At 35.8% G+C, this 21,955-nt stretch overlaps 2 protein-coding genes across 2 annotated transcripts in view; one reads left to right on the plus strand and one right to left on the minus strand.

Annotated features, from left to right (window-relative positions):
• The window catches only part of LOC144435190 (helicase POLQ-like), a 34,821-nt gene that overhangs the window by 12,330 nt on the left and 536 nt on the right, over window positions 1-21,955 (minus strand). Inside the window, exons 2-7 of the mRNA XM_078123762.1 lie at window positions 21,751-21,929; window positions 20,951-21,151; window positions 16,500-16,670; window positions 15,767-15,874; window positions 14,487-14,632; window positions 1,693-1,932 (exon numbers count right to left, since the gene is read on the minus strand). Coding sequence (XP_077979888.1) covers window positions 1,693-1,932; window positions 14,487-14,632; window positions 15,767-15,874; window positions 16,500-16,670; window positions 20,951-21,151; window positions 21,751-21,929 — 1,045 coding nt within the window. The remainder of the gene's footprint in view (window positions 1-1,692; window positions 1,933-14,486; window positions 14,633-15,766; window positions 15,875-16,499; window positions 16,671-20,950; window positions 21,152-21,750; window positions 21,930-21,955) is intronic.
• On the plus strand, window positions 6,199-8,968 carry LOC144434816 (angiopoietin-related protein 1-like). The gene is made up of 2 exons (XM_078123326.1): window positions 6,199-6,472; window positions 7,640-8,968. The coding sequence occupies exons 1-2, from the start codon at window positions 6,199-6,201 to the stop codon at window positions 8,302-8,304; spliced, it is 939 nt and encodes a 312-aa protein (XP_077979452.1). The 3' UTR covers window positions 8,305-8,968.

Raw genomic sequence — 21,955 nt, forward strand, 5'->3', positions numbered from 1 at the left:
CTACAAGTGACAAACAATGAATGAGTAAATCATTGGAGAATAACAATTATATCAGCACCACACTGTACAATATCTTACCCACAACTCTCTCTGATTGGTATGCTTGGAGGTTCCTTATTTTATAACTTTTTCAATAATCCATACTTTTCAACATTTTAAGCATAGTAATTAAGTTTAATTAATATGTAGCAAAAAAACGCTTAGGAATCAAAAATAAAGTTCTAAATTTTGTATAAAATTTGGAGTTTGGAGCTAACCATTCACCCATCGTGGAGTCATGATGGGTGAATGGTTAGCGTGACCGGCTTGGAATCTACAGGTTGCAGGTTCAAGCCCCGTCGCTGCCTGCTGTTTGTTTCTGAGTGGCTAAAGTCCTTGGGCAAGATTTGAACCACGACTGTGCCTCAGTCAACCCAGCTGTATAACTGGGGACCTGGTAGGATGTAGGTTGCAATGTGAAGGCTTTAATCCTATGCGCTTAAATGGCTGCAATGGATTGTATGCTCCCCGGGGAGTTGAGGAAGACTAAAGGGCCGTTGTGCTGTTCTGATCCGAGCCAGGGGTAATAATTGTAAAGCTCTTTGAGCACGGAGTGGGAAAGCGCTATATAAGAAACCAACATTATTATTATTATTATAAAAATGAACTAACAACTAAATTAAGCATGTGCTGTGAATAAAACACTTTTCAATGTCGAAGTGTCAATAACTTGGGTAGTCAGTGTGTATGATGAGTTTTAGTATGTAAATTTCTTTTGTCATACCTATTCAAATAAATCTATATCTTTGGCAAAGTCATAACAGGTGCATATATTTTCCTTAGTTTCGTCGCAAATATTCTTCATGTCTTTCAAGAAAATCTGCTGACAAATTCCTAAAATTGCTACTCCTTCTACAATAAATCACTGATACCAGAACCAATGAAAATGGGTATTCAGAAACTCATTGGTGGCAATTCTACGCTTGCCAAATGGAAAAAATGTTTTTACAAAACCCTATACACTGGTGAGATTTGTCTGACTTCAAGGAGATGATGTCCAACACTACAAATCAGAGAGAGTTGTGGGTAAAATGTAGTACAGTGCACCAGTCATATCAAAGAAATATCGGGGAAGTAATGGCAATTTTGAATGTTTAGACTCATATTTCGAACACAACAGAATCAGTGACATAGACATGTGTTGTTGTGACATATATGTGTGTTGTCATGACGTAGAACGACCAGGGTATAAATCCCACATTTTTGGCTTATGCATGGTACGTATAATACATTTAAAAAAACATTCCACTGTCATCAAAATCCAATAACATAAAGAGACTCACCGTCACTGTAAAAACATTCAATATGTTCCACCTCTCCCAAATAAATGTTGAATGGTTCTATATATAGAAGGGAAAACCTGAAAATCCTCTGATCTTGTCCTACCTATGACAATGTTTAAATGCTCTGGCCAGTATCTATTTCATGTGTGTATGAGTAAGCATATCAACTTACTTACCAGCAGCCAGTGTTGATGTACAGGCCAAAGGCTAGTAAACACAATGTCCAAGCTATGTATCAGTAAGCATATCAATTTACTTATCATTTGGCTGGTAGATCACTCCAGCAGCTAGTGTTAATGTAGGCTACATGCTAGTAAATACTATGTCCCTGTAAGTACATGTGTATCGCTAAGCATATAAAATCACTTGCCGTTTGGCTGGTAGATTCACTCCAGCAGCTAGTGTTGATGTACAGGCAAGTAAACACAATGTCCCATCTGAATAAGCATCTTCTATTAGTTTCCTTTCATCCATAGTAAGACCACTGTGGTGGTAAGCTATACCAAATGGGATAGTACGACGTAAGGTGGAACACAAGTTGTCTTCACATTCTCTCCGTAATGCTGTCAATAACTCCTTCTTTTCTTTCTTCTTGTGTTCTGTAAAGTTCCTAGAAAGATAAAAGGCACAGAATTAAATTGTCAGCTCAGAAAAATCAAAATCTGACAATTTAGAGTAAAGCTGCCGCTGTACTGAAATGATTTTTAAAAAAAACCTTTGTTTGATATCATGACGTACTTGTAATACAGTACACCCTGAACAGTATTGAATCACCAGTGTGGTAAATATGAATTTGTGTAGCTGTACACATAATATGGTACACCCTGAACAGTATTGAATCACCAGTGTGGTAAATATGAATTTGTGTAGCTGTACACATAGTATGGTACACCATGAATAGTACTGAATCACCAGTGTGGTAAATGTATTTGTGTAGTTGTACACATAGTATGGTACACCATGAATAGTACTGAATCACCAGTGTGGTAAATGTATTTGTGTAGTTGTACACATAGTATGGTACACCATGAATAGTACTGAATCACCAGTGTGGTAAATGTATTTGTGTAGTTGTACACATAGTATGGTACACCATGAATAGTACTGAATCACCAGTGTGGTAAATGAATTTGTGTAGCTGTACACATAGTATCGTACACCATGAATAGTACTGAATCACCAGTGTGGTAAATGAATTTGTGTAGCAGTACACATAGTATGGTACACCATGAATAGTATTGAATCACCAGTGTGGTAAATGAATTTGTGTAGCAGTACACATAATATGGTACACCATGAATAGTACTGAATCACCAGTGTGGTAAATGAATTTGTGTAGCTGTACACATAGTATCGTACACCATGAATAGTACTGAATCACCAGTGTGGTAAATGAATTTGTGTAGCAGTACACATTGTATGGTACACCATGAATAGTATTGAATCACCACTGTGGTAAATGTATTTGTGTAGCTGTACACATAGTATGGTACACCATGAATAGTATTGAATCACCAGTGTGGTAAATGAATTTGTGTAGCTGTACACATAGTATCGTACACCATGAATAGTTTTGAATCACCAGTGTGGTAAATGTATTTGTGTAGCTGTACACATAGTATGGTACACCATGAATAGTTTTGAATCACCAGTGTGGTAAATATATTTGTGTAGCTGTACACATAGTATGGTACACCATGAATAGTATTGTATCACCAGTGTGGTAAATGTATTTGTGTAGATGTACACATAGTATGGTACACCATGAATAGTATTGAATCACCAGTGTGGTAAATGTATTTGTGTAGTTGTACACATAGTATGGTACACCATGAATAGTACTGAATCACCAGTGTGGTAAATGAATTTGTGTAGCTGTACACATAGTATCGTACACCATGAATAGTACTGAATCACCAGTGTGGTAAATGAATTTGTGTAGCAGTACACATAGTATGGTACACCATGAATAGTATTGAATCACCAGTGTGGTAAATGAATTTGTGTAGCTGTACACATAGTATCGTACACCATGAATAGTACTGAATCACCAGTGTGGTAAATGAATTTGTGTAGCAGTACACATTGTATGGTACACCATGAATAGTACTGAATCACCAGTGTGGTAAATGAATTTGTGTAGCTGTACACATAGTATGGTACACCATGAATAGTATTGAATCACCACTGTGGTAAATGTATTTGTGTAGTTGTACACATAGTATGGTACACCATGAATAGTTTTGAATCACCAGTGTGGTAAATGTATTTGTGTAGCTGTACACATAGTATGGTACACCATGAATAGTTTTGAATCACCAGTGTGGTAAATATATTTGTGTAGCTGTACACATAGTATGGTACACCATGAATAGTATTGAATCACCAGTGTGGTAAATGTATTTGTGTAGATGTACACATAGTATGGTACACCATGAATAGTATTGAATCACCAGTGTGGTAAATGTATTTGCGTAGCTGTACTCATAATATTGTACACCCTGAACAGTATTGTATCACCAGTGTGGTAAATGTATTTGTATAGCTGTACTCATAATATTGTACACCCTGAACAGTACTGAATCACCAGTGTGGTAAATGTATTTGTATAGCTGTACACATAGTATGGTACACCATGAATAGTATTGAATCACCACTGTGGTAAATGTATTTGTGTAGCTGTACACATAGTATGGTACAATAAATCCAATCATATTAATTTTTTGGCTCTCCACCTAAAAATCAGTGCTCCAGTGCAATCACAATTTCAATATGTTGCTGTACTACTTATGGATACAATCAACCACTGCATATATACAATGAGTGTCTAATTATTGGTATTTTAACAATTTTCAGTGAATGTATTGTTGGTTGTCTGATCAACAAAGTAATACTCTAAATTACTGCTACTGCAGCTTTAAAACCCCCTCCCTCATGCTGGTCCAGAAATGAAAAGTTCACAAGGCAGTCTACATGATAAAAAATTCATATACAATTGTTGACACAAGCAGTCTATTCTAAATTTTAGGAGCAAAATGCTCCTTAACTTTGAAAGTTATGAGCAAAGTAAAACATCAACATTCATTGTCTCTTCATATTAATAATGATGTTCATATAATGTTATGTATACTAGTACCTGGTAAATAGCTACTCGGTATTGGTTGAGTAATAAATATACTAAGACTGGAAGAAATAAAAAGTTTCCTAAATCATGTTTATTGTCAATAATGAGTCACTGCTCATCATTTCCAATAGCATATTGGCAAATTCTACTCCTGATCAATAATATTTAGGAGAATGTGACCCTATTCTGACTTATAACTACAACATATCATCTAGCTAATAACTATTAAAGTTGTGATTAATTTCTAACACCTAGTATAACTCAAATTAACACTCATGAGAGTTTAGTTCTTACACTAAACATTATTAAGGACATAAAACTCTAAACTTTCCTCACTCCAAGTAATTCATACTGTTGTTCTCACTCTTCAACTTTTCGTGATAAACTGATGTCATTGTTGACAGTAAAGTTTCCTTTTCTTTTTTGGAGTTTCTGTTCAATCCGACACTTTTGAATAACCAATCAGGGTGAACATTATACAATCTACACACACTAAACATACTGAAAGAATTGCATTTCAAGATTTGAATGGAACTACTCTCAGTGATACAGGGTTGGATGTGGAAAGAAGGGCCTCACTCCCAGAACAACAAAATGGAAAACAAATGATATTGAATGAAGGAAATGGAGGTGAATAAAGAAATATGAGCCATATTCACCATACCAGATTTTAATCAGACCCCCCCCCCCCACCTCAAGTTTTTTGTAGCCTCCAATCTATATCTTAGTTAAATGTTAACAAAATGTATCCAAGAGTTACTCCATATCGCTGGTTACTAAACCAATGTACAAACACTGCATTGTGTAAATGGCATATAAGTGAACACTAGACTCTCTCACAGTCCTGGGAGCTTAGCATAAATAGCTGAAACTTGGGTTGTTTTGTATGTAGCTACTGCATAATTGTACTCGTATACTAGTATCCCAGTACTTCGCTTCGCCTAACACATCAACAAAAGATTAGCCCTGTGTAATTGATGAGGGTGCACAGTATAGGGATACTGGGATACTAGTATACAAGTACAATTATGCAGTAGCTACATACAAAACAACCCAAGTATTAGCCATTTATGCAAAGCTCCGAGGACTGTGAGAGAGTATAAGTTAACACACACACAAACTTGTCAGCATACAGACAAATACACTTGTAATCTGCACAATCAGTAAACACATACTACAGTACAAGGCATCACATCCTATCATGATTTTGATCATTGAAGGGAACTACTTTTCTGTGTCAGTGAAAAATCTATTATGCTAAATAAAAAAATAAAAAAATAAATAAATATTAGGTATATTTGTATGATTTCTAATTTATTCCTCTTTTCACAAGTAACTTCTATTTTAAGCTGGATGCATATATAAAAAAATTGGAATTTTATGACCAAGAATGTAAGTACAGTTTTTGAAATTGACACTTTCAGATCACGAAATAACAGTGTTTGATTACCATAATACCAAGAAAAGTGATCTACTAATGATTTTAAACATCCTCTTTCCAAACTTATCACCCTACTTCCTAACTTGGCTGATCATCCCCTACAACAGAATGGTATGTTCTGCTACAGCAGCATCTATATTCACTAAACAATGGGTCACAACAAATATTATGGAATAAAGGGGTTAGCAGAAATAGGGTCAGGGTGGGACATCTTATGTCAACATTAGCAACTTGGTACATTCGAAGCCAACTCTTGGCTCAGCTTGGCATTGATTCACATCTAGTCTGAAATCTCATATTTTTGAAGTGCAATGGAGTACCGCCAGTATGCGTATTGTTACCAGGTTGTTATTTTATGTATATTGATCACCATTCAAGCACAGCTGGTTGTAGATGATGACGGAAACAGTGAGGATGCCTGTGTGTACACATTTCTGGTACCAAAGAGGGAGGAATGTTCTGATGTTTTTGAGAGACTACAGCAGCTTGAGGACACAGTCCAACAACAGGAGGACAAAATACAAAGACTTGATGCAGTGCTTCAGAACACCATAGCTCAGTTAAATCTGAAATCTACTTATCCAGGTATGTATGTATGTGCACAGATTTCTACACCAAATCCATTTCAAGACACTTGGGTCTTTCCATGTTTACAGTAGAGATAAGCCACACAGCTAAGATTTTCTATTCCTACCATGGCTAGTGAGCTAGGAGAACAGAATGTGAAAATAGAGATATTTGGAGGATTTTTGACAAATGATGATCAAATATGAATATCTGAGCTGGACAGTATACTTAAAAGATTTCTGATTATACAATGCAATTTAATCATTATGTAATCAGAATTTGTGTCCGTGATGAAATCAATGTTTTATACAGTCCAGCTTGCAGACAGAGTACTAAAGTCGGGACTTGATTCTGACAATGTTCCCCCCCCCCCTTTCTCTGTCCTGCAAAAAGCCAGACATGAAACTCCAGTGGGCTCGCCAGAAATGCTGGTAACTAAAGAATTTATATGCCTTGTGGTCAACTATTACTAGTATTTAATAGTAATAATCAACTAGTTACTCAATCTATTTGATTACAAAAATCCCACTCAGACCAATAGACCAAAAGTCATGAAATTGGAAATTGGAAATTGGAAACATCCCTCTTTTATAACAAATTGCAACTTACACACAAGACTTTTTTGACATCAATGATCAAAGAAATGTGAAATAGGTAGATAGTTATTTGATCACTATTTGACTGCATGCTGTCAGAGTTGGATATTTTTTGTTGAATTAGCATGCAAATATTTTGTTGCATGTTCAGGTTTTTGTAAGCTCTTCTGTACCTTAGCAAGAGTATCTCAAACCTCATACCAGGAATTTAAATTGTGACTCCTAGTTTCACCACACCCTATCTGTAACCAGTCCCAGTTTCATCTCAGTGGGGTCCCAGTTTTAGGTGTGAGTACTCTAGTACCGTTATATGTAGCATAGAATCTAATTTACAGAGATAGTGAGTAGTCTAGCGCTATCCGTGCCATAGAACCTAAAGATCTCTCTTTACAAAGATATTGAGTACAGGTAGTCTAGTGCTATCCGTGGCATCAAATGTAAAGATCTCTCTATACAGAGATGATTCGATATACCACATTAGCATCTAGACTAAGGTGTAAGCTACCTGTACAACCATATGATCTCACCTTAGGGGATGGCTTTACAAATGTGTCTATAAAGTACTACAGAATATCTGTTTTTCTTTCAGACTGTGATTCAGTCAGCCACAGTATAAGTACTCCAAGAGACGGTGTGTATGTTCTTCAACCGTCTGGCTTCCAAAGCTCTTTCCATGCATTCTGTGAAATATCTGATGAAGAAAGCTGGACAGTGATTCAGAGACGCTTGGATGGTTCAGTCGATTTCTATAGAGACTGGGAGGCCTACAAACAAGGCTTTGGTAACTGGAGGGGTGAATACTGGCTGGGTAATGAAAAGATCCACTACCTAACAAACCAGGCTGATTACAAACTACGAATAGAACTTGAGGATTGGGCAGGTGCCACAGCCTATGCCGAGTACAGCGAATTTTGGATCAGTGGAGAAACAGATAATTACAGACTCCATGTGGGACAGTATTCTGGGTCAGCTGGTGATGCTATGATTTACCATAATGGTCACATGTTCTCTACTAAGGACAGAGATAATGATGAACGCAGTAGTGGCAGTTGTGCTATCACCTGTAAAGGCAGTTGGTGGTACACTGCTTGTTACAATAGTAACTTGAATAGTCTGTATCGTGAGGGTGGGCCATACCTTGCCACATTATGGGATGGCCTTGATTGGCTTCCATGGAGAGGATCCCACTACTCTATGAAGAAAGTTACGATGAAAATACAACGTCAGACAACAACGTCACCTCATCACCATTGAGAGAATTTATGAAGCATTTATTTGTCCCTATAGCAAACTGAAGAATTCCAAAAGTTAAAGCAAATTGAGTTGATAGTTCATTTGTTATGAACAGTGGACATTTCAATTAATGCATGAGACTGTATAAACTTTATAGATCATACATATACTATTACTAGACATGTACCTCTGTGGCAGTTGCTGGTCCAGAACAGTGGTAAAAACAATGAGCTGGAAGCACTAACATTTATTACCCCTGGCATGGATCTATAGTGACACAATTAAGCCTTAAGAAACACAAAGAGTTGTTGACCACATACGGATGGTTTTCAAAGACTAAGATCATATCATCAAGTTATTACTTTGCTTTAGTACTGATACAAATACAATGTGCTATGCATCTGTCAGATCTATATGAGATATTATACCATGCATGAGCCAAGTTAAACAAAAAATATGGAATTTATACCCTGATTGTTCTACGTCACGATAGCGTGCATATATGTCACAGCAACACGTGTCTACATCACTGGTTCTGCTGTGTTTGGAATATGAGTCAAGTCGTTCAAAATTGCCATTACTTTCCAAAATTTTTCTTTGATATGACTGGTGCTGGTATAATTATGTTATTCCCCAATATTTGTCTTCAGTCAGAAAATATCATGACCTAAGTGTTGTCACTACTACAGTCTATTGTCAAACATGCATGATACATTTATTTTTTATTTGAGCACGTATTCTGAGAGAATAAAATGCAATAAAATCAACTTCTTGGAGGAACTTTGTGGTTGTCTCCAGAATATCAGAGAAAGTAAAACTACTTTCTAGAGTGTATCCCTCATATTCTTTCAATCTTAACAATTCCTTTTCAGAGCTTTTTTTTCGTCAGAAGGCAAAACCAGCCTAAAACTTTAAAAAGAAGTATGAGTTATGGGTTGTACTGGGTTCTAGACTATCCTAGCCTTTCCCATAGGCTGTAGTACTACGTGATTAGCAGGCTCAATTTTGTAAGCTTTTTCCACAAATGAAAATACTTATATACTAAAAACCTCACTAAGTTAAATCATTTCTAGCATAATGTTAACGTCAATGCATACTTTCTGTGACATATTACAAGTGTCTTCTGACATTTTTAGAACATTTGATTACATAGCAGGGATTTCCTCAACATTTTTTAATATGTCATCATGAAATTAGTCATAGAATCATTTGCAAGTTAAATCTTACACTAGGTCTGAGTTCAGTCAATTGAAAGTGACATTTAAGTATGGTTCAGTAAGGAGAATACTGCGATACAAAGCAACAATTCACCCCAAAATGTATCAACTCAGCTTGTGCCCCCTGGAATTCAAAATCCAGTCTCTGAGATGAATTTCACTGAGTCACCTCATCCGGATGGAGAAACTCGGTGGAATGTTACAGGTTAGACACTAGGCTCGTACTGTATGGACCCAGAGTCAAAAGTATATATCATAAATAACTCATTCATTCATTTATTCATTCATTTATTCATCAGTAGCAATTTTTAAGGCCCTGCAAGCCAAAATGGGATCACCTAACCTTAACAAGCACTGAGGGTATATAATCTATGCAGGTGTGAAACATCCTATCTATCTGGCTTACGATGGTTTATCATGAGCCTTATGCAACATTTTAAAATTGATGTTAAAGTGACCATATGGATGAGGATGGGGTACTTATTTTGGATTTTTAATTTATAAAACAATTTTATCATGGCTTCCTACTTGAAAAATCAATGTGAAACAAACATTGACAAAGTCTGTGTTTGTTACTCAATGCACTGCAAAAGGCTAAAAAATGTGCAAAATGTTTGTTATTGTACGTATAATAACAAACATTTTACACATTTATTAATCATTTGCAATTTATTGTGTTACAAACAAGGACTTAGCATATGTTGTTTTGCAATGATTTTTCAAGTAGGAAGCCATGATAAACTTGTTTTATAAATAAAAAATCTGAAATAAATACCCAATCCTTATCCATCGTAGGCCACTTTAAATCAGTATTTCTGATCCCAAAACTCAACCTTACATGATCAAACTCTGCAACACATTGTTGTCTGAACTGTGATAGTTCATAATAATTCCAGTTAGAGTATACATATCCACTGTAATCTAACATATTGAGTCATGTAGGAATATATTGGTTCTTGCCTTTTCCCTACACCTGCTATTTCACTAATCACCTTTTCCTTTAATGAAGCTTCAGCCGGAAAGCAAGTGCCAATTCTTATTGGGTTTTAAATTGTTCCCACTGTGTCTGTGAAGACATAGACCCTCCACCACCTTGGTGAAGGGTCTATGGTGAAGATGATGTCGATAGCATCACCCTGTGATTAGAACCAACCAGAGCTGTAAGTAAACATGATTACCATATTCAATGTCACTGCAGGAAATTAAAACTTAAGGTTTGAATATACAACCATTATAGTGAGACGTGAGGCATAGGGAAAGACAAGAGCCAAAACGCCCAACACGAGTGGATTCTATCACAGACTTCTCAACTGTCTGTGATTCTATAGCCCTGCGACTACTATAATTCTGTGTTTTGATGCTAAACAATATTTCAGCATAAAGACAGCTTTTTCCCTCTTTGGCTCTAGTTTATTTGGTCCATAAAATGTTTGAGTACAGTGTACTTATACAGCCATGCCATTTTTTGTATATTAGGTAAGTCATACCTCCAAGGTCATACCTAGCTGAATAAATGAGTCTTTATTATCTGTGTAGAAGTTACCAGTAAAGTCACTCCATATTACATGCTGACTTATTTTGGCACATATCATTTCAGTTAGGCAAGTGAAAGTTGAGATACAAATACATACATTTGCATAACCCAGAAACATAGCTAGAAATGTAGTTCTGGTGAACAACAATGTCAATAACTAAGTTCTCAGGGATTATAGTCTGGATGCCAACATAGTCTGTAACTAAACCAATACTTTACTGTGAGTGGAAGTGTAAATCGTAACGATGTCATACAGGAACTAGACTACAGGGCTTACAGTCACAGTACTATCAGACTAAATTTTACATAATATATCATGTATTTACAATCTGTGACAGTTCAGAGTTCAAAGGTCAAGATCTACTGATATCACTATTGTTTGTCTTTACATGTAACATGCAAAGTAACAAGAGTTGAATGATCACAAACATGATCTCCTTCTTTATCACTGAAAATCACAGTTGACATATATACATGACAAAATATTTGTACTGGCATGTACTTCTATAGATCTACAGATAAGACCTGTGCCCCTTCTATGCAGAGAAGAACTTGTCTGTTCAGATCTGACACTGTGGTAACTAGCATATCAAGATCTTTTACCCACCTTTCTTTGTCTCTTGTTCATAAATCTAAGTCCGGGGATTTGTCAATCGCTTTGTTTTAAGCACAGTTCTTACTTGTCATCATGGTTCTTGCTATAAGAGTGATCTGTGCTGTTGTCGTGGTGATTTTGGGCATTGTCACAAATGCTAACAGCACATGCATTCAGTATGACTATGTGTGTGACCCAGAAACAGAAGTGTGTCGCCACAGTCTAACACTGCCAGAGAACCAGGGAGAATGTAGTTGCTCTGAATTTGACACAGAAGTACAGCAGTTAAAACAGGAACTCAGGAAGATACGAAAACAAGGTTGTCAGGAACCTGATGAATCTCAAGATACAAACTCTCCACCTGTATATGAACCAGATGGTGAGGAAGATGGTGAAGAAGTAACTACAGTACAGAGTGTACCCACTGAGGAGCCTATGAGAGGTAAACAAATACCCCAAAGTCCAGGTAGCATTTATATTTTGTCCATATCACAGGAAATTTTGACATCATCATATTTCCAGAAAAAAATAATATTAATTACATTGTGACACAACTAAACATACTTTGGTATAAATATCTATACATGTACTTACATAATTAATAAGTCAGTTTGAGGTCTAAATTGCACATGACAACACTGATCAGATCGTCTTTCCTTGAGTACTGTATCATTTACACACCCAAGGAACACCACTTTTGACTATCAACCTGAGGTTTATGGTTTCTGACCGAAAAGTGCATGTGTTTTAGTTAATTTATTTCATTGAGGACAGTGTTAGAGCTTAGTGGTACTTTATTAACATGAAGTTGTACTGCTTATACATTGCAACTTTGTAATTCCTTTAATTAAATGTTTTCCATTAATACTTCAAATGCCAACAACTTATTGTTAGATAGTCTAGATGTTATCTGGGGCTTCGAATATCTAGATTTCTCTTGTGAAGAGATCCAAAGCTAGGTATAGCCGTCGGACTAATGGTTAAGGTGTAACTACAGAGTTGCTAGTTATGGGCAGTAAGTAGGTAAAATCTACCTTTTATCAAAATCCCCCCTTAAATTATGGACAAGGGATGGATATCTAGCGATGTGATAATTTTTCTTTCTATATACTTTTTCTTTCATTTTTCAGACTGTAGTGACTTGCATAGGTTAAATCCTAACATGGAGGATGGTGTGTACCAAATTCACCCATTAAACTTTCACAAAATAGCAGTACACTGCAAAATAGATCGACGAGGAGTCTGGACAGTCATACAGCATCGTGATGATGGTGACGTTAGTTTCCACAGAACCTGGAACCAATACCGAGATGGCTTTGGTAATCACCATGGCAGCCATTGGCTTGGCAACGAACAGATTTACCACCTGACAAACCAAGGACGATACAAGCTGCGTATCGACTTAGAAGACTACTCCGGGGAAAAAGTCTATGCTGAGTATGACAGGATTTATATTGGCAACGAAGATGCAAATTATCGACTCCATGTTGGATATTACTACGGTACTGCTGGAAATTCTTTGCAAAGTGGGAAACAATTCAGTGCTAAGAATAGAGACAATGACAACAGCGATGTGAATCACTGTGCTGAGATCTATAGAGGTGGTTGGTGGTATGGAGACTGCGGTGGCAGTAATCTGAATGGACCTTACTCTGGTATATTCTGGAATACTTGGGGAGAATTAGGGGACAGACACATCAAGGTTGCTACTATGAAGATCAAGAGAACCAACTGATTTTTGAAATGACTTTCATTCCCTAGAAACTTTACATCTGATCAAGAAGAACAACAAATACCAACACTGCTGAAAAACTTGACTTTCAATACCTAGCAACACTATATCTATAACTGTAGTGCTTTCTCTTTATTTCTGTATGTTATTTTTGTATGCTTTACCATGCTTGCTATGGTATGTCATAATGCAATAAAGATTGATTGATTGATTGATTGATTGATTGATTGATTGATTGATTGATTGATTGATTGATTGATTGATTGATTGATTGATTGATTGACTGTAATACAATTCTATATGTTACAAACTGTGACCATATATTTTCCTCTCAGGTTACAATGAAAATCACAAAACCTGAAACAAAATGTTGTCTGGTACGACACAAATTTTACTAATAGTAATACTGCTATATTTTATCTTTTGGTTCAATAAAAATCTTACTAATAGTAATACTACTATATTTTATCTTTTGGCTCAATAAAAATCTTGCTAACATTGCAACATTTAATCATCTCCCTCAACAAACATTTTTGATTTTTGAACAGCCAGACAATAAAATGCAGCACTGTTAATAACATTTTTGTTGAGCCAGATGATAAAATGTAGCATTGTTAGTAACATTTTTGTTGAGCCAGACAATAAAATGCAGCACTTTTAGTAACATTTTTGTTGAGCCAGAAGACGATTTGTTCCGAGTCTCATATTTTCCTTCTAATATATGGTTCACATACTAGTCACCAATGTCATATAATTTATGTAAATTACTAGAAATATTTTAAAAAAACACCAATTTCTATAAAATGGAATTGAACTGTTGATAGAACTAGGCTAAGCATAAATTAGTTTTGGAATGCATGCATCACATGTGAATACACACACAAGTTACAGAAATTTTCATACGTAGTGAGTAAATCAAACACTTGGAAAGCCATGGTAATATCAAATTGCACCACATAATATGAATGCCTGACAATCCTGTACATGAAAATGCATACTTTGTATTCACACACATGAATTGTACAAGTTTCTTTACTATCAGTATACTCTTTTTAAGTTTTCATGAATATTCACTTTTTGTGATTAAATCAAAGTGACAAATTGCGAAATTGATGATTGACTTACTTTGGCGACAGTCGACATAACATTTCAGCCACATGCTGACAGTTTCTTTTGGTTGGGCAGAACACAAGACAGGAGTGATTGGGAATGACTTCATTGACCAAACCAACCAGGTGATCAGGGTCTTCTTTCAATATTGCACCTTTGTACTGAAATTACAGAAATTTAAATCATGAAACTCAGCTCGTCAGGAAATACTTAAAGTGGCCATATGGATGAGGATAATTTATTTATTTTGGATTTTTAATTTATAAAACAATGTTATCATGGTTTCCTACTTGAAAAATCAATGTGAAACAACTCATTCCAAATCCTTGTTTTTAACTCAATGAATTGCAAAAGATTGAAACATATGTAAAGTGTTTGTTATTGTATGTACAATAACACATTTTTTTTTACATATTTTTTAGCTTTTTGCAATGTACAATGTATTGAGTTACAAACACAGACTTGGTTTATCTTGTTTCACACTGATTTTTCAAGTAGGAATCCATGATAAAATTGTTTTATAAATTAAAATTCCAAAATAAATACCCAATCCTCATCCATATGGCCACTTTAATATCATAATCAATGAAAAAATAGTTGAAGTACAGATTGGCAGTAAGCTAGTATCATTATCACTTGAAAGTCTCCAAAGATCAAGTTTTTATTGCAATATATTTGACTATACTTCAAAATTTCAACAGCTCAACCAACCACAGTTGATAATTGAATAGCGCTCTCTAGTGACAACACTACAGGAAAGTTTCTGGAATGTCTCGCAGTATAGAAACTGGAGTGCACTTCATGGTCTATGCTCTCAGTGCAAAATAAGTACATCATTGAAACCAACAGACCTAATGGTAACACTAATACACATATGTGGAACTGGAAAACTACCTGACTGACAAGAAATGATTTGGACTTTGATGTCCCATTGATGTAGGACTTTTCACCATTTTAGGAATGGACAAGTAAGTTTAATATAGAATACAAATGCAAGTCCTACCTCACCTAAACATAACCCCTTTATTAAATTCAATGACGGAAGTACATGTACATATTTCTGGTGTAATAACCACCTTTTTTTCCTTTTAGAAGATATAATAATGACAATATGTATCTCACAGTATACAAAGACTAGAAACTCGTACTGCTTAGCATACTCATGGTATGATTTGGTACAAAGACGTGCAAATTTTCAAACTACTGTTACACTCTGAAAAGGTTTTTTCAACTTATCGATGCTGAGATGTGACATATCATTATGATCACTTACAAATTACTACAATAAAACTTACTGGAAAAGTTACAATGCGGTCATGTACAAATTTCTCTTCTGGACACAAAGCTTTGGGGTCTATTTTGAAGATATTGTCTCCTATCTTGACATATTCTGTCAGTTCAACCTGCAAAGTACAAATTATTTGATGTCTATTAGATTTAATATGAGATCTGAAATGAACACACCTGCCATGTCTTACAATGAAGGATTTTCATTGGTTGAGTGTGTGAGCTATGCTGCTAATATGCATATATGTTTATACATCTGTTAGACTCCTCTGATTGGTCATCTTCTCTGGTATATGCTAATGACAACTAATGACAAAGATTTGAACCGCAATTGTGCCTCAGTCAACCCAGCTGTATAATTGCAGACCTACTTGGCCGTGGATAGGGTTGCAATGTGAATGCCTTAATCCTATGCACTTATAAAGGCTACAATGGATTGAATGCTCCCAAGGGAGTTGAGGAAGGCCACGGGTAATAATTATGAGTGCCTGGAGCTCTCAGGGGAACAGGTTCATTACAAATACACAGTATTCTTGTCTTATTAGTAGTATTGTGTACACCTATTGTGAATCTCACGTTACATGCAATGAAATGAAGTTAGCCCCAAGTTTGATACCACACTGTTACTCCCAGTTAATGATATTATTCCATGGGCTTCATGTACATACAGTGAAAATGACATAGGTATTGTGTCTACACCTCTTTAAGTATATTCTAAACAGTCTATACATGCATACTCACCGGTCTAAAGTCACTGGTGTAGATTTCAGCATGTAAGAACTCTAGTAAATCAGATATATTGTTCAGTGTTGCACTCATTCCAATGATCTGGGTGGTCTTTAGATATATCATTTTGGTCAGTGTCATTTCAAGGGTAGCTCCTCGTCTTCCACCTTCACCTAGCATGTGAAGCTGACATATGAAATAAAAACAAAGAAATAGCTCAAATCAAAGACACAGACAAGGAGAAAAAATGAAAGTAAATTTATTAAAAGAATAAATGAAAATCAAACAAGGAGCTAAGAATTATTTTGCAATCAACAAATTTCAAAGATGCATGAGCTGAATTTACATACATGTAGTTTGTGTCTGTCTGTCTGTCTGTCTGTCTGTCTGTCTGTCTGTCTGTCTGTAAGTTTTTGTTCTTTGTTGTTGTTTTTGTTTTGTTTTGTTTGTTGTTTTGTTTGTTTTGTTTTGGTTTGGTTTGTTGTTATTGGGGTGGGGGGGTTGTTGGAGGGGGGGGGAGGGGTAATTTTTCACTGCATATGGATTGAATTACATTTCAAATTGTTAGAAACCTGCTTGTTATCTTCAAAAACCTTCAGCTTTCTGAACACACCTTGAAACACTTGCAATTACCATGACTTCATCTGAAGGTTTTAGTGTCCAGCATTAAAGTTCTATTGCTATATGCAAATAGTCAGACAAGTCATATCATACTTTGACTCTCCACGTAACAAGTCAAGGTGAAGTATATTCACAGCACAATCACACAGAGCAGTAATAATCCACCAGGTGTTAAATTATCAACATTCATAAACTTAACAAAGGTATATAAGTAAGACATTAGATTAAACGTTGTCATTCCTCACACATGCAGAGTGATATATCGCTACACTGAACTAAAAGATCAGTGTTTCTAATTCAAACTTGACCTCAATGGAACAGACTAGTGCCTTAATGGGACTAAACAACGGTCCTTCAAGTCAACAGATGACACAAATGAAGTCTTAAACTTAGCACATGACAAGAAGAGACTGACCCTGACACAACCCTACATCATCATCCAAGCATTAGGCAGAGGTTTGATTGATCTGGTATATGCTGCATGGAATGGTGGTACGAAAATATTACAATCAGCAGATAGTAGGGTAACTATAGACCAATGCATGAACAGTATATGCAGATACTGCAACATTTTAGTAGATCTGGTCAGAGACTCATTTTAAAGCTGTTACCTCTAGTTTTCATTTAAAGAATAAATGAGGATATCAAATGTGTAGTGGGGGGGGGGGTGAAGGGTTAAGTGAAATGTTTTTGTTGATAAGGGCGACCCTTTTTATTTTTCTGTTTCTCATCTCCCGACCGACCCTAATTTGCAGCTCCGACATCAGAAAAAAAAAAGTTTTTTTATTTCCGACCGACCCCTGAGCACAGCAAAATTGTAAGGTTCCCCATGGCGTCTTAGGCCAGTTCTGGCGAGGCCACGACCTTGCGACATTGGCCCCCTAAAATTACAAATGAAGCAATAATTTTCCCACCTTGCGTCGCTTTGGCGCATTCATTTTACGGCAGACATCAAAATTATCTAAGTCCACGGCCGGACCAGGTCAGGCTCGGCTCTGACTCGACGTGAATCCCACAAGAAGTATACTGACTGCGTAAGGGAAAGTTTTGTTGACATCATATAAGATACAGTGACAACGCGCAGTTCTAATGTTAACATAAAAAATGCCACGAAAAGATCAACTTTGATAAACTTAATCTACAAATTAAAACATTAGAGGGATTAGATGAGACGTCGAAATGGACGGCTCTCGTCACATGTTTTGTCTACTGTCACTGTCGTGACCTCTGACCTAATCACTGACGTGTGCGAAACACTGAACTTGCTACCGGAACATCTATCTGCCATGCCACAGCTCAGAAGCCTTCGTGAACCAAATTTATGGGACAGGTTGTGATTTTCATTTGTTGATGGGTTAAATTAAATGAGTACATGTGTATTTTGATTCCGAAAAAGCTGTGTTAGGGGATCGTGTTGCATGATGTTGACAGTGCAAGTGACACATGTGAATGTTGGGCACTGAATCAATGCGTAATCACTGGCATGGCCACTATAGACGGTCGATGCATGTGCGCCCGGTCAGACATGAAGAACGAACTTGTTGTGCAAATCAGAAAACAATTAATGTAATATTTACAGAGCATCCCAACTTTGACTTTGTTGATAGTTTTAGTTAAAGATTCAAGTTCTGAGTTTCAAGGACACCTAATGTCAGCTTTCCTTATCATTGCAAGTGTACGGTATGTAGCTATGCTGTCATTTAATATAGCAGGTCCAAATCATGATACACAGCCAGTAACGGTTAATTAATAAAAAAATAAATTATTTTAAAGTTTGTTTGACTATTATTTGTAAGTTTTTCGTTCACATTTGGTACTTTTTAAAGTCAGGGATTTTTTTTCTTCAAAATGTCATGAATTTGAAGAGGGAATGATAAACACAGCAGTGTACTAACAATTTTAAAAATGAAACAAGTGGTTACAAGTTTAGGATTTCTCAAAGTTTTTATTCAATCATACATGTATGTTCACTGTGACTTATTTTGAAGTTGTTCTTTGTCCTTGTCTGAAAAAAGGGAATTATAAATTTGAGCACTGCTATTCATTGATATTCAGATTAAAAATTGTGACCACCTGGCTGTCCAATCTTTCTAAACAATATATCATTCATATATATATATATATATATATATATATATATATATATATATATATATATATATATATATATATATATATATATATATATATATATATATGTTGAGGGTAGAAGAAAATCAAGTCGGGTTTTTCGTCTCTACAAGCCTGTTTCGTGAGTAAATCACTCGTCAGGAGATGTTCCTATATATATATATATCATTCATACATACATATATATATATATATATATATAACTTAAAATTACATAATCTTAATTGCCTTCTTTTTGTAAGGTGTAATGTGTAGTACACAATTTTCAAAAAATAGCTTACTGGGAACTGTTATTATGAATGGATTTTTTTTTATGTTGTTAGGTAATGGTCTATACGTAATGGAATATCTCAGACCACAGTATCTCTATAGTGGTCTGAGATAATTTATATGAATATTTCATAAACAATAATAATTGACCCCACTCCCTGTCAAATGACACCACTTTTTGGAACCAAGGGGCCTGTGTCCCCACTTGTTGGAAACCTTGGCAGAACACCGCCGTCTAACCCCCCCCCCCCCTCTCACCCACCCACCCACCCAACCCTTTTGTTACGTCAGAGCAGCATGTGTCTTTCATCATGGCAGAAGCCGTTGAGGTTTGATGAGGGACAGGGCTCAAAATTAATACTGTCACGCGGTACATTTTGCTGCAATGCAATAATAGCTCAGAATATTTCCATCATTTTCAAAATTATGCTTAAAATTGGTAAAAGTCATACTGCATTCCTAATTTCTTGACCAGTTTTTAGCTTTAAATCAGTTGTATTATCAGGGAAATGACCGACTCCATAGCGTTTCATGACCCATGACATGTATGACCTTTGAAGACATTCCGATGTTTACATTATTACTTTTAATTACTTTTAAACAGTAAATCCCAAAGGGGTTCTGAGTTCTAGAAATGTTTGACATGTTATCTGGTGGATTATTTTGACAAGTTCACACTGAAGAAAAATGTTTCATAGAAGTAATGGTTTATATAAATGAAAATTCATCTAGCACACTGATGACAATCACATAAGTGTTTCAAAAAGTTACATACTAAAGTTCAAATTGGATAACTTGAAAACATTGTTAGCGATGGCAATGCCTCTTTGATTACCGGGTAATAGGACGAATGTATTAGTACTCCTGATAAAATCACACAATAGTTCATGGCTACAGATATACACCCATCAGGATGATAAGTATTTAATCATCTTCTTACAAAGTTGTTCTACAGACTTGTCAACCTTGCTAAAATGAAGGAAAGAGACTTGTAACAAGGAATTCAATAAAGAGAAGAGAAAAGAAGTTGTATAGAGACTAACAGGACAGAAAGGACAGAGAATAGAACTGAAAAAATATTTATTTTTTTCTTGCCCCCCTTTTTTTTTTATTTCGCCCGCCCGACCCGCCTGACTATTCCATTGGAGATGAGAAACAAAAAAAAAAAAAACCTCACCCTAAGAAGGTATTAGATGGGGAGAATGCAAGTCCTCTATACTCCGGCTGCAATGTAATTCACAAGGTATTTACATTCGCAAATGGACAAAGCAATATTAAATGAGAATTGTAGACATTGTCCAACTAAAATCAACTGTAAATCTCTAGACACATACACATACACATACACATACACATACACATACAAGGCATTTAGCCCACTTTATGTACACAATTGCAAAGGTGTACTCAACTTGTCTGACTGGCTGATACATTTCAATACCTACCTCATCTACTACAATCAGTCCAATCTCTTCTATTCTACTTTCTTGGATCAGAGCGTTTACTAGTGTGTGTGCTTTCTCAATGGTAGCAATATAAAGTGTCTTTTTCTTTCTTCTCTTTCTTGGTGGAAAGGCTCCTTTGCTAGCTGCATACTCTTCCACTAGGAATCCCAAGTCTACTGCAAATGGTGATAGAGTTCTGACCTGCAATGAAGATGAGGTTGTAGGAGTTTGTTTTACATCAATTTTTAATTTTAGTTTTAATAAAATACAAGACCTAACATTCTACAGTGTGGGTGGTATTACATTGTTCCTTCCATTTACTAGCTTGCAGTGTATGAATAACCAAATGATATTGAATTGACCAATATATGTCCCATACCCTCTCCTTCCACCCCATCTGATAAGTTTTAATAAATACAGTATATATAACACTGTTAATACTTCCTGCAGCCTTCTGCGTTCAGATCTCATTATAAAGTGTAACATATCAGAACTAATTGCTCAACCATTGTACTTCATCTACAGAGCAGACTATTTATTCATGGTCATTTTCCTCGAGAGCTCTTTTGTCTTTTCAGTATGGTCTTTTTGGAAATAAGAAACCTGTTTTTTTTTCTCCATTTTTTTACAACAAAGGTTATAATATCTAAGAGCTGAAACAATACTTCACGATTTGCGCTTCAACTGATAGAAAATCATGGTATTTCAAGAGATCAACAGTAATCCAAAATTAATGATTTATATACTTGCTGTTCTCTCAGTAAAATATTATTACTGTAGCTTGGTGTCTTTTTACTCACCTTTTCTTGTACAATGGACACAAATGGTAGTATAAGGAGAGCATCTTTTCTCTGACATAATAACTGCTGCATAATAAGAATCTCTGCCACTAGTGTTTTACCTCCACTAGTGGGTAGTGAATAGATCAGGTTCTTTCTTTCTAATATAGCAGGTAATGTCAGACAGGAATGCTGCCAACCTGATTGATGAAAATATCAAATCTGT

The sequence above is a fragment of the Glandiceps talaboti genome, chromosome 5, assembly GCF_964340395.1.
Source record: "Glandiceps talaboti chromosome 5, keGlaTala1.1, whole genome shotgun sequence".
Lineage (NCBI taxonomy): Eukaryota > Metazoa > Hemichordata > Enteropneusta > Spengelidae > Glandiceps > Glandiceps talaboti.

Bases quoted from the DNA above. Each gene is read 5' to 3' on its own strand.
- LOC144434816 (XM_078123326.1), top strand. From the start codon at position 6,199: ATGGAGTACCGCCAGTATGCGTATTGTTACCAGGTTGTTATTTTATGT. The intron at 6,473-7,639 runs GTATGTATGTAT...TTTTTCTTTCAG, and splicing joins TCTGAAATCTACTTATCCAG to ACTGTGATTCAGTCAGCCAC.